The sequence below is a fragment of the Anolis carolinensis genome, unplaced genomic scaffold (genome assembly GCF_035594765.1).
Source record: "Anolis carolinensis isolate JA03-04 unplaced genomic scaffold, rAnoCar3.1.pri scaffold_21, whole genome shotgun sequence".
NCBI classification, from domain to species: domain Eukaryota; kingdom Metazoa; phylum Chordata; class Lepidosauria; order Squamata; family Dactyloidae; genus Anolis; species Anolis carolinensis.
In genome coordinates, this window is record NW_026943831.1 from 840294 (window position 1) to 856143 (window position 15850).

Here is a 15850-nt window from a genome sequence, read left to right on the forward strand (position 1 = left end):
TCTGTGCCAAAGAGTGCTGGAACCTCACCCAACGACAACTCCCAGGTTGGCACAGCAGGGAGCCATGGAAGCTCAGGAAGCGCCAAAATGCATGGACTCTCCCTTCACGGTTTGCTAACTTAAGGGTGGTCTAGAAATTTATTATTTTATTATTATATTATCCCCCCCGCCCACTCTCAGAAAAGCCCTGCTGCAGCAAAGGCAAGAGAGCAGAGTCCAAGCTCTACGGCAGAGTCCTGGGTTCAAAGATCAAGAACCCACAGGTCTCTATCTATATATATAAAAGAGTGATGGCATCAGGGCAGCGGACAAAACAACAAAAGTAAACACCCCACAACCTCGAAAATTGACATCACAACCCCTCATCCATGCCTCTAGGTTGATACAACAAAAAGAAAAGAAAAATAAATTCCTAATTAGAGGGAGAGGAATAATAGTTTTTATCCAATTGCTGCCAGTTACAAGGTTAAGCTCCACCCACTTGGTCTCCTAGCAACCCACTCAGCCCAGTGTTAATAAAATAATGATAAAAAAATAAATACAAATAATACAATAAAAATTATAAAAAACACTAAAATAATTAATACAATAAAATACTATAAAAATGACTAAAAATAATACAACAAAATAATAAAATATAATAAATAAAAAAGATAAGTGACAATAAAATTAATTTTAAAAAATACAAATAACGTCAAATAAAAATTCCACAACAAGTTTTAACCGATACCACCACCACTTTGCCACAGCAACGCGTGGCCGGGCACAGCTAGTCTATATATATAAAAGAGTGATGGCATCAGGGCAGTGGACAAAACAACAAAACTACAGGCCCCCCAACCTCGAAATTTGACAACACAACCCATTATCCACGGCTCTAGGTTGATACAACAAAAAGAAAAGAAAAATAAAGTCCTAATTAGAGGGAGAGTAATAATAGTTTTTATCCAATTGCTGCCAGTTTGAAGGCTAAGCTCCGCCCACTTGGTCTCCTAGCAACCTACTCAGCCCAGGGAACAGGCACAGTTAGGCCTCACTTAGGATTTGAACTGGATTATATGGCAGTGTAGACTCAAGGCCCTTCCACACAGCTATATAACCCATTTAGAATCTTATATGATCTTATATTATCTGCTTTGAACTGGATTATCTTGAGTCCACACTGCCATATAATTCACTTCAGTGTGCATACTAAACATAAAGACAACCATACAACAGACATTCAATACCACCACTACCTCAACAATTTCTCACCAACACCACCAGACAACGCCACAGCAACGCGTGGCCGGGCACAGCTAGTCTATATATAAAAGAGTGATGGCATCAGGGCAGCGGACAAAACAACAAAAGTACAGGCCCCCCAACCTCGAAATTTGACAACACAACCCATCATTCACGGCTCTAGGTTGATACAACAAAAAGGAAAAGAAAAATAAAGTCCTAATTACAGGGAGAGGAATAATAGTTTTTATCCAATTGCTGCCAGTTTGAAGGCTAAGCTCCACCCACTTGGTCTCCTAGCAACCTACTCAGCCCAGGGAACAGGCACAGTTAAGCCTCACTTAGGCCTCTTCCACAGATTATCTGATTTTAACTGGATTATATGGCAGTGTAGACTCAAGGCCCTTCCACACAGCTATATAACCCATTTAAAATCTTATATTATCTGCTTTGAACTGGATTATTTTGACTCCACACTGCCATATAATCCACTTAAGTGTGCATACTAAACATAAAGACAACCATACAACAGACATTCAATACCACCACTACCTCAACAATTTCTCACCAACACCACCAGATAACGCCACAGCAACGCGTGGCTGGGCACAGCTAGTTTGCTAATAAAGTCTGTTGTATCTCTAGCTCCTAACTTCTCACCAGCCTCATTATAATTCTATTTTGAATGTTATTAGGTTCCTTTCATTGGGATATTTTAATCTAATGATTTTATCTTACATTGCTGCTATAGTCCCCCCCCCCCCACCTTTGAAGTTGACTGAATTGCATTGGTGGTTGTTTGATATTATTACTGTTGTATAAACTTTTGTTTTAACTTCTGTTTGACACGAAATAAATAAATAAGCCGCCCAATGCACGGACTCACCCGTCACTGTTTGCTAACTTGAGCGAAGGGGCTTCTCCCTCCCCATCTTCCTAACAGAGAAGCTCATGGATCTTGTGCTCGCAGCAGGAAAAAGCGCCGGCTGCACCTCTGCCTTGACGGTCCGGCAGTGGCGCTTGGAATGAGACCCCCCCCCCCCCCGCTCCTCCCTCCCGAAGCCACCCCAGGCGTACCTCGTGGAGGCAGGTGTACTGGACGTGGTAGGGGGCCACCTTCTCCTCCCCCTTGATCTCCACGTTGATCTGCAGCCGGATGGCCCCCGACACCGCAGACTTGTCCGTCCGTTTCTCTGCGGGAGGAAGCGCCACCGTGACGGTGGGTGCCCGGCTTGGCCGACTGACCGCTGGCCACCCCGTCCCTGCCCCACCGGGACCCCCGCGCCCCCCCCCCCCAGGGACTCACCCAGGTTGTACCAGACGTCCATCTCTCCGCTCAGCGTCCGCACCTCGATGATGGTCTGGCCCAGGAAGTCGTCCGACTCCCGCTTGAGCCGCTGCTTCACCCGGGACTTGATGTCGTCGTCCTCGTCCCAGACACGGACCTTGATGCGGTCGGAGGAGTTGTGGCACTCGCTGCGGGGGGGGGGGGGGGGAGAGTCAATGGCGGGTGCGTGACTGCAGCTCCCATCAGCCCCCGTCAGCAGGGAGCCACCCTGGCAACACCTGGAGGGTGCATTAGACCCACTGTGGGAGACGGAGCGGGGGGCAACGAGAAGGCCCCTGCCCATCACACACACACAGACCCCTTCTCAAGAACTCAGGTCCCTTTTTGACTCAGCGCACTTATTTATTTATTTACAGTATGTATATTCTGCTCTTCTTTCTCACCCCGAAGGGGACTCAGGGCACATTACAATGAACACATATATGGCAAACATTCAATGCCAACAGACAAACAACATATATAGACAGACACAGAGGCATTTAACTTTTTTTTTCCAGCTTCACGATTCCGGCCACAGGGGGAGCTGTTGCTCCACTGTCCACTAGTGGCTGTACTTCCTCATTCCTTTCCTCGTGTTTTGCTGGCAGTTTTTATGATGTTGTAAATTAGTTAAATTGGCCTCCCGCATAAAGCGTACTTAATTTCCCTACGTGACAGATGCAACTGTCTTTCAGGGCAGCATAGGTCAACAGCAAGCCGGGCTATTTAATGGTCGGGGGCTTAACCCAACCCGGGCTTCGAACTCATGACCTCTCGGTCAGTAGTGATTTATTGCAGCTGGTTACTAGCCAGCTGCGCCACAGCCCAGCCCATCCTCCACGATTCTCGGGGAATGTCTTTTCATCTGGAAGAGGGAACCACGGAGCCCCAGAGTCGGAAGGGACCCCAGAGGCCACCCAGTCCAACCTCATTCTACCACATAGGAATAATAAACCTTATTTCTCCCCCGCCACCATCTCTCTCCCAAAAGGGACTCAGGGAGGCTTAGAAAGCACTCGCAATGCAACAACACATACGGTGTAATAAACACAAGTTGCACCAATATCAAGGGGAAACACAATCGACATCAGGGGTCCCCAAACTTTCAAAACAGAGGGCCAGTTCATGGTCCCGCAGACCGCTGGAAGGCCAGACTGTACTCTAAATATGAACTATGAACAAATTCCTATGCACACTGCACATATCTTATTTCGAAGTATATAAAAAAAAGAACGAATACAGCCTCAGTGTTAATAATAATAAAGAGGGTTGGAAGAGACTTCTTGGGCCATTTAGTCCAACCCCCTTCTACCTTTGTGCACCAAAAGCACAAGCAAAGCACCCCTGACAGATGCCCACCCAGCCTCAATGTTAATAATAATAACAACAATAATAATAATAATAATAATAATAATAAGCCCAGGAGCAAGCCATCAGAACAAAGGCAATTAAGGCCAAGATTGAAAAATCAGCTGTTGACCCAAAATGCAGACTCTGCAAGGAAACGGACGAAACCATGGATCATATCCTCAGCTGCTGTAAGAAAATCGCACAGACAGACTACAAACAGAGGCACAACCATGTGGCCCAAATGATTCATTGGAACTTATGACTCAAGTCCCACCTCCCAGCAGCAAAGAACTGGTGGGATCACAAACCTGCCTGCAAAACCTTGCTCTTCCGACAAGCTTTCAATGGGTGAAAACTCGGGGCTATGTCTGTTTTTATTGTTGCTTTTATTGTTGTTTTTATTGTTTTTTATTGTTATTTTAAAGCTAAGTGTATTGTTTTAATCTATTTCTATAAACCGGTCCAAGCCAAACTGGGAGTAGTGGTATACAAGTTTAATAAATAAATAAATAAATAAATAAAGGTATTGGAAAATGAGCACGCAAAGATACTGTGGGACTTCCGAATCCAGACTGACAAAGTTCTGGAACACAACACACCAGACATCACAGTTGTGGAAAAGAACAAGGTTTGGATCATGGATGTCGCCATCCCAGGTGACAGTCGCATTGACGAAAAACAACAGGAAAAACTCAGCCGCTATCAGGACCTCAAGATTGAACTTCAAAGACTCTGGCAGAAACCAGTGCAGGTGGTCCCGGTGGTGATGGGCACATTGGGTGCCGTGCCAAAAGATCTCAGCCGGCATTTGGAAACAATAGACATTGACAAAATCACAATCTGCCAACTGCAAAAAGGCCACCCTGCTGGGATCTGCAGCATCATCCGAAAATACATCACACAGTCCTAGACACTTGGGAAGTGTTCGACTTGTGGTTTTGTGAAACGAAATCCAGCATATCTATCTTGTTTGCTGTGTCATACAATAATAATAAAAAAACTTTATTTATATACCGTTCCATTTCCTCGAGAGAAGACTCAGGGCAATTTATTATGTATTATCCAAGATACAGTAGAGTCTCACTTATCCAAGCCAAACGGGCCGGCAGAAGCTTGGATAAGTGAATATCTTGGATAATAAGGAGGGATTAAGGAAAAGCCTATTAAACATCAAATTAGGTTATGATTTTACAAATTAAGCACCAAAACATCATGTTTTACAACAAATCTGACAGAAAAAGCAGTTCAATACGCAGTAATGTTATGTTGCAATTACTGTATTTACGAATTTAGCACCAAAGTAACACGATGTATTGGAAACATTAACTACAAAAATGGCTTGGATTATCCAGAAACTTGGATAAGTGAGGCTTGGATAAGTGAGACTTTACTGTACATCACACAGTCCTAGACACTTGGGAAGTGTTCGACTTGTGATTTTGTGATACGAAATCCAGCATATCTATCTTGTTTGCTGTGTCATAATAATAATAATAATAACAACAACAACAAGCTGGGAAAAAAAAGTTAAATACCTCTGTGTCTGTCTATATATGTTGTTTGTCTGTTGGCATTGAATGTTTGCCATATATGTGTTCATTGTAATCCGCCCTGAGTCCCCTTCGGGGTGAGAAAGAAGGGCGGAATATAAATACTGCAAATAAATAAATAAATAATAAACTAGAACAATCCAGCATATAGATCTCGTTTGCTGTGTCATACTACGTCTTTGTGTCAATAATAATAATAATAATAATAATAATAATAATAATGGAGTGTGGGTCTCCAAAGGGGCAAATGCCGCGCACTGCACGCAATGGGAGCGGTGACTCATCGTGGCCACGAATCCGGCCGCAGTGACCCGTCCTGCGTGATTGAGGAGAAAGCCCGTCCGGAAGGGGCTCGCTCACAATGCCCATGCGGACGCCTTTGAAACCGATCCCTTTGCAAGAGTACATGATGCGTTGCCAGGCAACTGGAAGAATAGGAAGCAGGGAAGAAATGGGTCAGGAGCCAGCGGTGCATCGGATCGAAGCCTCGCGGTTGTCGGGAGCACGGACGGGCCCATCAAGGGGAACCTTTTCAACTCCGTCCAGTGTGAACAAAGGCACAAAAAGGGTTCTCGTGGGCGGAAGGAGGGACCTGGAGGCACCTTTGTTGTAGGAACATTGGGTACCTTGAGTGGAGGAGAACATGGCAAAGCCACTGCTATGGACACGAGTTCACTTTCATTGCTCCTGGTCATGCTTCTCCTACAGTAGATGGACCCAAGGAAGGGACCTCATGGTCTTGGAGGAACATCGGTAGAAAATGCTGCTCGGACACGCATGGGGCAACTTCTGGCCTGCTTCTGGACTGCTTTTCATATCTGCTTTGCTATTTCACTCTGGACTGGAGTGTGGTGTTAAGTAAGAGGTGCTTCTAAGCCTTGGAGTACACCATTCCAGGTGTTTTGGGCTCCAACACCCACCACTCCTAACAGCCTCAGGACCCTTCCTTTTGCCCCTCCGCCGCTTAAGCGGCGGAGGGGCAAAAGGAAGGGGCCTGAGGCTGTGAGGAATGGTGGGACTTGAAGTCCAAAAGCAGGCCAGAAGTTGCCCCATGCCTGTGCTAGAACATGGCCATCTCTTTTCCTGCCGTTTGAACCCATGGCTCCATAAGAGGATGGGCTACCTATCCTGCTGATCGAAAAGTCGGCAGTTCAAGCAAGCCCGGGTCGGGGTGAGCACCCGCCATTAGCCCCAGCTCCTTGCCTACCTAGCCGATCAAAAGCAGAAATGCGAGTAGATAAACGGGTACTGCTTTTAGCGGGGAGATAATCAAAGGCGCTTGCTACATCTGTGTTCTGTAATCCGCCCTGAGTTCCCTCAGGGAGATAGAGCAGAATATAAAGTATATTATTATTACAGTAGAGTCTCACTTATCCAACATAAACGGGCCGGCAGAACGTTGGATAAGCGAATATGTTGGATAATAAGGAGGGATTGAGTAAAAGCCTATTAAACATCAAATTAGGTTATGATTTTACAAATTAAGCACGAAAACATCATGTTTAACAACAAATTTGACAGAAAAAGTAGTTCGATACTCAGTAATGCTATGTAGTAATTACTGTATTTACGAATTTAGCACCAAAATATCACGATATATGGAAAACATTAACTACAAAAATGCGTTGGATAATCCAGAATGTTGGATAAGCGAGTGTTGGATAAGTGAGACTCTACTGTATTATTATTATTATTATTATTATTATTATTATTATTATTATTATTGAGTCCTAGATCAGGGGGCAGAGTACTCTTACAAGTAAAACAAGCAGTCAAAGAAGAGGAAAATGCCCTGGCAGAAGATGTAAAGCAAAGTGAAGAACCTGCTTTGATTGAAGTCAAAAATCAGAAACTCCTCAAAACACAGCAGACAAAAAAAAAAAACCAGTACAAGAAAGCCGCACTACAAACTAGAGCTGGCAGCTGGCACAACAAAACATTGCATGGAAAGTTCCTTGACAAAATGGAAGGAAAAGCTGAGAAGAAGACCTGGCTCTGGCTCACAAATGGGACCCTGAAGAAGGAGACAGAAGGCCTGATCCTTGCAGCCCAGGAGCAAGACATCAGGACAAATGCAATTAAGGCCAAGATCGAAAAATCAGCTGATGACCCAAAATGCAGACTGTGCAAGGAAGCTGACGAAACCATTGATCAATCCTCAGCTGCTGTAAGAAAATCGCACAGACAGACTACAAACAGAGGCACAACTATGTGGCCCAAATGATTCATTGGAACTTATGCCTCAAGTACCACCTCCCAGCAGCAAAGAACTGGTGGGATCACAAACCTGCAAAAGTATTGGAAAATGAGCACGCAAAGATACTGTGGGACTTCCGAATCCAGACTGACAAAGTTCTGGAACACAACACACCAGACATCACAGTTGTGGAAAAGAAAAAGGGTTGGATCACTGATGTCGCCATCCCAGGTGACAGTCGCATTGACGAAAAACAACAGGAAAAACTCAGCCGCTATCAGGACCTCAAGATTGAACTTCAGAGACTTTGGCAGAAACCAGTGCAGGTGGTCCCGGTGGTGATGGGCACACTGGGTGCCGTGCCAAAAGATCTCAACCGGCATTTGGAAACAATAGACATTGACAAAATCACAATTGCCAACTGCAAAAGGCCACCCGACTGGGCTCTGCACGCATCATCCGAAAATACATCACACAGTCCTAGACACTTGGGAAGAGTTCGACTTGCGATTTTGTGAAACGAAATCCAGAATGTCTATCTTGTTTGCTGTGTCATAATAATAATAATAATAATAATAATAATAATAATAATAATAATAATATACGAGGGGAGTCAGGGCAGATACAAACATTCCTCCTCCTCCATTTGCAAGATAGTCCCCCCACCCACCCACCCCTCCCCGATCGATATCCGGCCCGGAGGGAGGCAGCTGCAAATAGCGGCCCTGATTGCTATTAAATGGCCCAGAACTCGCCAGCTGGGAGTTAACTGCCGCCGCGGAGAAGCTGGGCTGTAATCTTCCCCGTTTATCGCGCTCAGCATCGCTCCCAAACCCTGTGTTTGTGGCGATTATTTCCCCAACCGGAATCCTCAAAGGACCCCACAATGTGACACAACGCAAGAGGATCAGCCCAAGGCGGCAGCAGGGCTTCCTGGCCGAGAAACAAGGCTTCCTCATAAGGGTTTGGGCTGGGTTTGAGCAAGCAGAGTAAGTAAGTAAGTAAGTAAGTAAGTAAAAGTTTATTTGTATACCGCTTTCTCTCCCGAAAGGGACTCAGGGCGGTTTCCAATATAAAATCAGCATAAAACATTGTACAATAAAACACCGAAAACACTATAAAACGCTATAAAAATACAGAAAAAAATACAGAGACCACCCCAGCTCTTCTGGAGCAGAGAGGGACGCTTGGGCTCCTTTGCGCCGAGGGTGGGCTGGAGGGGTCACTGGACCCCAAGGAGGAGGAGGAGGAGGAGGAGGAGGAAGGCTCCCTCCACCCACTCGTCCGTGCACTCTGGCACTGAGACACCTTTTCACCCCGCTCCACATCAGAGTCCAATAATTTTATCTAAAAATATTTATTAAAGAAAGCAAATAAAAAGGGGGAAAGGGCAAATCTAAAAGGGTCAGTGGAATAGAAAGTACAAAATAGCAGTCATTCAAGAATGCCAAAGTCCACACCACTTAAATTAAGACCGTCCAGGCACCCATGAAATCATGCCAAAGATGTTAATGTGGGATTTGTGTACTGGTAGTGTTTAAATGAAATTTGTGTCTTGCCTGTATTGCATCCTGATTGCATCATCCAGAGTGGACTATAGTCTGGAAAAAGTTAATTACTAAGAAGCTGTGATGTCCTTGATGTGTGGCTGGAACCAGGGAGTGTCCAGACACAAGTGTTTGTGCATTGCTGATTGCATCAGTTCAGAGTTTGAGTGCTGTCTGCCTAGATTGAGAGTCAAGTCCTTTGTTTGTCTGCAAGTCTGTTTGTCTTGTAGAATAAAACTTTGTATATAGTTTTACCAGCGTCTCTGGGTGTCTCTTCGTTCTGCGTTCCACTGACTCCATCCAACTGCTGCTGCGCTGCGTAATTACTCTGACAAAAGACACCTGGCCTTCGAGGTCTTATCTCAGATTCTCTGAGAATATCTGTCTATTTTTCACTCCTTGTGTTCTCAGGCCTAATCTAACTTCTGGGAACACTCCCCATCGGCCCAAGGCCTTTTCTCAAGGGAACGGGAACTTTCACTTTCCCATTGCCTAGGAGCGAGCACAGGAATCCACAACATCGGTCTCATCTGCCTCCAACTCTCTCCAATCAGTCACAGACTCCTCACTTTGAAACCCATCATCCCCCTCATGCTCTGACCCATCATCAGAAAAAAAAATATTTTGACGCTTGCTGAGTTACAACAGACAGGTCGAGCCCCACAGCAGAGGCCTTGGACCTTGAGAAGTACACATGAAAAAGGCTCACAGGGCAATAAGACACCACCAAATGGAAGCAGAAGGACCCAACAGTGAACAACAAGTAGCCTGTCTTAGTTATGCAAAAAAATTAGTTGAAGGGTCTGCATGAGAAATATGCCAGACCAGGGCAATAAGCATCAGGTAGAAACAGGCTCAAAGGAAGGAAGGAAGAAGGTTCAAACAGGAATGGTTTTGATGGATTGAACCAAATGTGCCTGCCTCAAAGGAAGGAAGGAAGGAAGGAAGGAAGTGCAAATAGGACCCAGGAAGTCCAAATGGCGGTTGATAGATTGCACGATTTGTAATCGGGAAATTGCGGGGAAATTGCTTACTTGGATTATGTTGATAAACAACTGATCAAAGCACCATACGGGACAAGATGAAAGGGAAACAACGGGCAGGATGAAAGGGAAAGAAAGGCGTGTAAGGAGAAATGTGCAAACGGCACTGAATGTTTGCTCTCTCCAATCAGTCACAGACTCCTCACTTTGAAACCCATCATCCCCCTCGTGCTCCGACCCATCATCAGACACTTGCTGAACTACAACTACAACAGACAGGTCCAGCCCCACAGCGGAGGCCTTGGGCAGACCAGGACCCTCCCCAAGGCTTCCCTCCCCCACCCCCACCCCTTTTCTCTCTCAGAAAAGCCCTGATGCAGCAAAGGCAAGAGAGCCCTAGCCAAGCTGCACTGCGCTTCGTGTATTATTAGTATTATTATTATTATTATTATTATTATTATTATTATTGTATGACACAGCAAATAAGATAGATATGCTGGATTTCATATCACAAAATCACAAGTCGAACTCTTCCCAAGTGTCTAGGACTGTGTGTTGTATTTTCGGATGATGCGTGCAGATCCCAGCAGGGTGGCCTTTTGCAGTTGGCAGATCGTGATTTTGTCAATGTCTATTGTTTCCAAATGCCGGCTGAGATCTTTTGGCATGGCACCCAGTGTGCCCATCACCACCGGGACCACCTGCACTGGTTTCTGCCAGAGTCTTTGAAGTTCAATCTTGAGGTCCTGATAGCGGCTAAGTTTTTCCTGTTGTTATTATTATTATTATTATTATTATTATTATTATTATTATTATTTTATGACACAGCAAACAAGATAGATATGCTGGATTTCATATCACAAAACCACAAGTCGAACACTTCCCAAGTGTCTAGAACTGTGTGATTTATTTTTGGATAATGCTGCAGATCCCAGTCGGGTGGCCTTTTGCAGTTGGCAGATCATGATTTTGTCAATGTCTATTGTTTCCAAATGCCGGCTGAGATCTTTCGGCACGGCACCCAGTGTGCCCATCACCACCGGGACCACCTGCACTGGTTTCTGCCAGAGTCTTTGAAGTTCAATCTTGAGGTCCTGATAGCGGCTAAGTTTTTCCTGTTGTTATTATTATTATTATTATTATTATTATTATTATTATTTTATGACACAGCAAACAAGATAGATATGCTGGATTTCATATCACAAAACCACAAGTCGAACACTTCCCAAGTGTCTAGGACTGTGTGATGTATTTTCGGATGATGCGTGCAGATCCCAGTAGGGTGGCCTTTTGCAGTTGGCAGATCGTGATTTTGTCAATGTCTATTGTTTCCAAATGCCGGCTGAGATCTTTTGGCACGGCACCGGGACCACCTGCACTGGTTTCTGCACGAGTCTTTGAAGTTCAATCTTGAGGTCCTGATAGCGGCTGAGTTTTTCCTGTTGTTGTTGTTATTATTATTATTATTATTATTTTATTTTATTTTTATACCCCGCCTCCATCTCCCCGGGGGACTCGGGGTGGCTTACGAATACAAAACAGACATACAATACATCATATCTCAAAAAAAAAAAACCCAGTGCAAATGTAAATCAAAAAGACATAAAATAAAATCACAATCATTAATAAAACACAGCTTAAAATACAGCAATAAAATCATAAAATGAACTGGGGAAAAGTGCACTAAATAAGGCTTGTAAACAAGGAGGAAGTTAAAGTGCTATAAAGTGCTGTGTGGCAGAGTCCTGGGGTTTAAAGAGCAAGAACCCTCAGGTCTCTATTTGCAAATACAGTTTGTTGTACCCTGTTTCCCTGAAAATAAGACATCCCCAGAAAATAAGACCTAGTAGAGGTTTTGCTGAATTGCTAAATATAAGGCCTCCCCTGAAAGTAAGACCTAGTAAAGTTTTTGTTTGGAAGCATGTAGAATCGGTAAATGTACATACCATAGATTGTTGTACATGGAAATAAAGGTAGTAACAAGAAATAATAATAATAATACAATAATAACTTTATTCTTGTATCCCACCTCCATCTCCCAGAAGGGACTCAGGGCAGCTTACACAGGGACAAGCCCAACAACAAAATACATTTACATACGAACAGAAATTTAAAACAGTAACTTAAAAACAGTATAGCAATAAAATATAATATAGAAATTCTTGAAAGGATTCACAGTTTGGTTATGCTGTTTTGTGATGACAACTACTGTACAGTAGATAATACATTTTCATTTTTAAAAAATTCAACCATAAATGTGAATTCTTCCTTGTGGAAAAATAAGACATCCCCTGAAAATAAGACCCAGCGCATCTTTGGGAGCAAAAATTAATATAAGACACTGTCTTATTTTCGGGGAAACAGGGTATCTGGCTATTCCAGAAGGCCTTCGTTGACTGATCCTTGTGGGATCATGTTATTTACCTATTAAGCAGTAGACCCTCTGGATTGTTTTTAGGATTCATTCAGCACTTTAAGTATTACACCTGCTGCATAATTATCCCTCCCTGATAACTTGATATTGCTTTGCACCTTGGCCTGGATCTTTTGACCCAAATCGGGATTTTAATATTATTGTGTATATTGACTTTTATGACTGTTTTTAATCATGTTGAAGTTTTACTGCTCGGTTTAATGTTTTATCTGATTTGTGCTGTCGTGTCTGGGCTTGGCCCCATGTAAGCCGCCCCGAGTCCCTCCGGGGAGATGGGGCGGGATATAAGAATAAAATTATTATTATTATTATTATTATTATTATTATTATTATTATTATTATTATTATTATTATCTCTGTCTCCTCACATTTTAGCACCTCATTGGGAAACCGGGCCTGGGGGGTTTGAGAGTTTGCCTTGATAGGTGCAACACAACTAGGCTTCAAAATCTATCTCTCTCACATACACAAACCTCTGCACCTGCCTTGAATCCTGGAAGGGCTTCAGCTCAATTGCAAGGCTGCAGATCTTGGGGGGCAAAGCAACAGAAGACCACCGAACCCTTGAGTACAGACATCTGGTTGGGATTGCAGCAACGTCTTAAAGCGTTAAGCCTGTTGCTTTGCAAGGAACGAGCCTCTCATCGCCAGGGTTGATGAAAACATCGGCTTTTCGTGAGTTTCGTCAAGCAAAACAGACACGAAGCTCTCCTCGGCGCTAATTAAACAGGAAGCGGCAGTGACGACTCGGGGGCATTTCATGTTGCTCTGACGGTTAATGAGCCCCTTTATGCCTGCGCCAAAAGACACCTGGCCTTTGAGGTCTTATCTCAGATTCTCTGAGAATATCTGTCTCTTTTTCACTCCTTGTGTTCTCAGGTCTAATCTAACTTCTGGGAACACTCCCCATCGGCCCAAGGCCTTTTCTCAAGGGAACTGGAACTTTCACTTTCCCATTGCCTAGGAGCGAGCACAGGAATCCACAACATCGGTCTCATCTGCCTCCAACTCTCTCCAATCAGTCACAGACTCCTCACTATGAAACCCATCATCCCCCTCATGCTCTGACCCAACATTCCTCTGACACTTGCTGAGTATCAGAGGAATGACACACTACTGAACCCACAAGTACAGAAAACGAAGGGACTGCGATCTGGTTAGGATTGCAGCAACGTCTCAAAGCGTTAAGCCTGTTGCTTTGCAAGGAACGAGCCTCTCATCGCCAGGACTGAGCGGCCCAATGATGGAAACATCGGCTTTTCGTGAGTTTCGTCAAGCAAAACAGACACGAAGCTCTCCTCGGCGCTAATTAAACAGGAAGCGGCAGTGACGACTCGGGGGCATTTCATGTTGCTCTGACGGTTAATGAGCCCCTTTGTGCCTCCGAAGACGCGGTGTCGCCTGCCTGCCGGATCGCATTCCGTCCAGGCCAATGCACCATAAACACAGAGACCGTCCCCGGAGTGCCCTTTGAGGTGAGCGAGCACGAAACCTTTCCGGAAAGCAATTGCCCACGAGAACTAACAGCACATGCCCCCAAGGAGAGGAAAGTCTCTGCAATTATATTCTCGAAGACTTTCACGGCCAGAATCATTAGGGTGTTGTGTGGTTTCGGGGCCGTACGGCTGTGTCCTAGCAGCATTTTCTCCTGACGTTTCGCCACAGCCTCAGGCCCTTTCCTTTTCCCCCTCAGCCGCTTAAGCGGCTGAGGGGGAAAAGGAAGGGGCCTGAGGCTGTGGCGAAACGTCAGGAGAAAATGCTGCTACAACACGGCCGTACGGCCCCGAAACCACACAACACCCCAATAATTATGTTAAGAGGAGGTTAATCACCCTCATTATATGCTCCCCACCGCTATCAACATTTTATCCTCAGGAAGAAGGCCGCCGGGGTGTCCCGGTTTGCGTCACGGCAATCAAGGCCTCAAGGAGAACAGCGGGAAGAGGAAAAACATCCCAATTACACCGACAGATCAAAGACGCCACATCCAAAGGCAAAGAAGACGAACACCTGGGCTTTGGGTGAGGTGGGGGGGCAACAGAGGAGGGGGGCCAGGTGTGTGCAAAGCCGCAGTCCAGGGTCACCTCTGGGGCAGGAATGGGATCAGGGAGGTCTGCTGTATGGAAGGGCCCTTGAGGGCATCTAGCCTGACCCCCTAGACCAGGGGTCCCCAAACTAAGGCCTGGGGGCCACATGCGGCCCATCGAAGGTATTTATCCGGCCCCCACGGCACAAGGGCAGAAGTGGGTTGGGCTAAATGACTCAAGGGGTCTCTTCCAACCCTCTTTATTATTATTATCAACACAATGACGTTGTATGGCACAGCAAACAAGATAGACATGCTGGATTTCGTATCACAAAATCCCAAGTCGAACACTTCCCAAGTGTCTAGGACTGTGTGATGTATTATTATTATTATTATTATTATTATTATTATTATTATTATTATTATTATTATGACACAGCAAACAAGATAGACATGCTGGATTTCGTTTCGCAAAACCACAAGTCGAACACTTCCCAAGTGTCTAGGACTGTGTGATGTATTTTCTGATGATGTGTGCAGATCCCAGTAGGGTGGCCTTCTGCAGTTGGCAGATGGCGATTTTGTCAATGTCTATTGTTTCCAAATGCCGGCTGAGATCTTTTGGCACAGCACCCAGTGTGCCCATCACCACTGGGACCACCTGCACTGGTTTCTGCCAGAGTCTTTGAAGTTCAATCTTGAGGTCCTGAGAGCGGCTGAGTTTTTCCTGTTGTTTTTCATCTATGCGACTGTCACCTGGGATGGCAACATCAATGATCCAAACCTTGTTCTTTTCCACAACTGTGATGTCTGGTGTGTTGTGTTCCAGAACTTTGTCAGTCTGGATTCGGAAGTCCCACAGTATCTTTGCATGTTCATTTTTATTATTATTATTATTATTATTAACATTGAGGCTGGGTGGCCATCTGTCAGGGGTGCTTTGCTTGTGCTTTTGGTGCACAAAAGCAGAAGGGGATTGGACTCAATGGCCCAAAGGGTCTCTTCCAACTCTCTTTGTTGTTGTTGTTGTTGTTCTTGTTCCTGTTGTTGTTATTATTATTAATTATTATTGCTTGGTGGCCAACTATAGTCCGGCTCTCCAACGGTCTGAAGGATCGTGAACTGGCCCCCTGTTTTAAAAGTTTGGGGACCCCTGCACTAGACTGAATAGCCAGTCTTAGCTCAAAGACCCACAATCCCCAGTCTCTGCTC

At 44.9% G+C, this 15850-nt stretch overlaps 1 protein-coding gene across 1 annotated transcript in view; it reads right to left on the bottom strand.

Annotated features, from left to right (window-relative positions):
* The window catches only part of LOC100565343 (uncharacterized), a 290729-nt gene that overhangs the window by 68516 nt on the left and 206363 nt on the right, over positions 1-15850 (bottom strand). The window contains exons 19-20 of the mRNA XM_062966504.1: positions 2531-2700; positions 2302-2417 (exon numbers count right to left, since the gene is read on the bottom strand). Coding sequence (XP_062822574.1) covers positions 2302-2417; positions 2531-2700 — 286 coding nt within the window. The remainder of the gene's footprint in view (positions 1-2301; positions 2418-2530; positions 2701-15850) is intronic.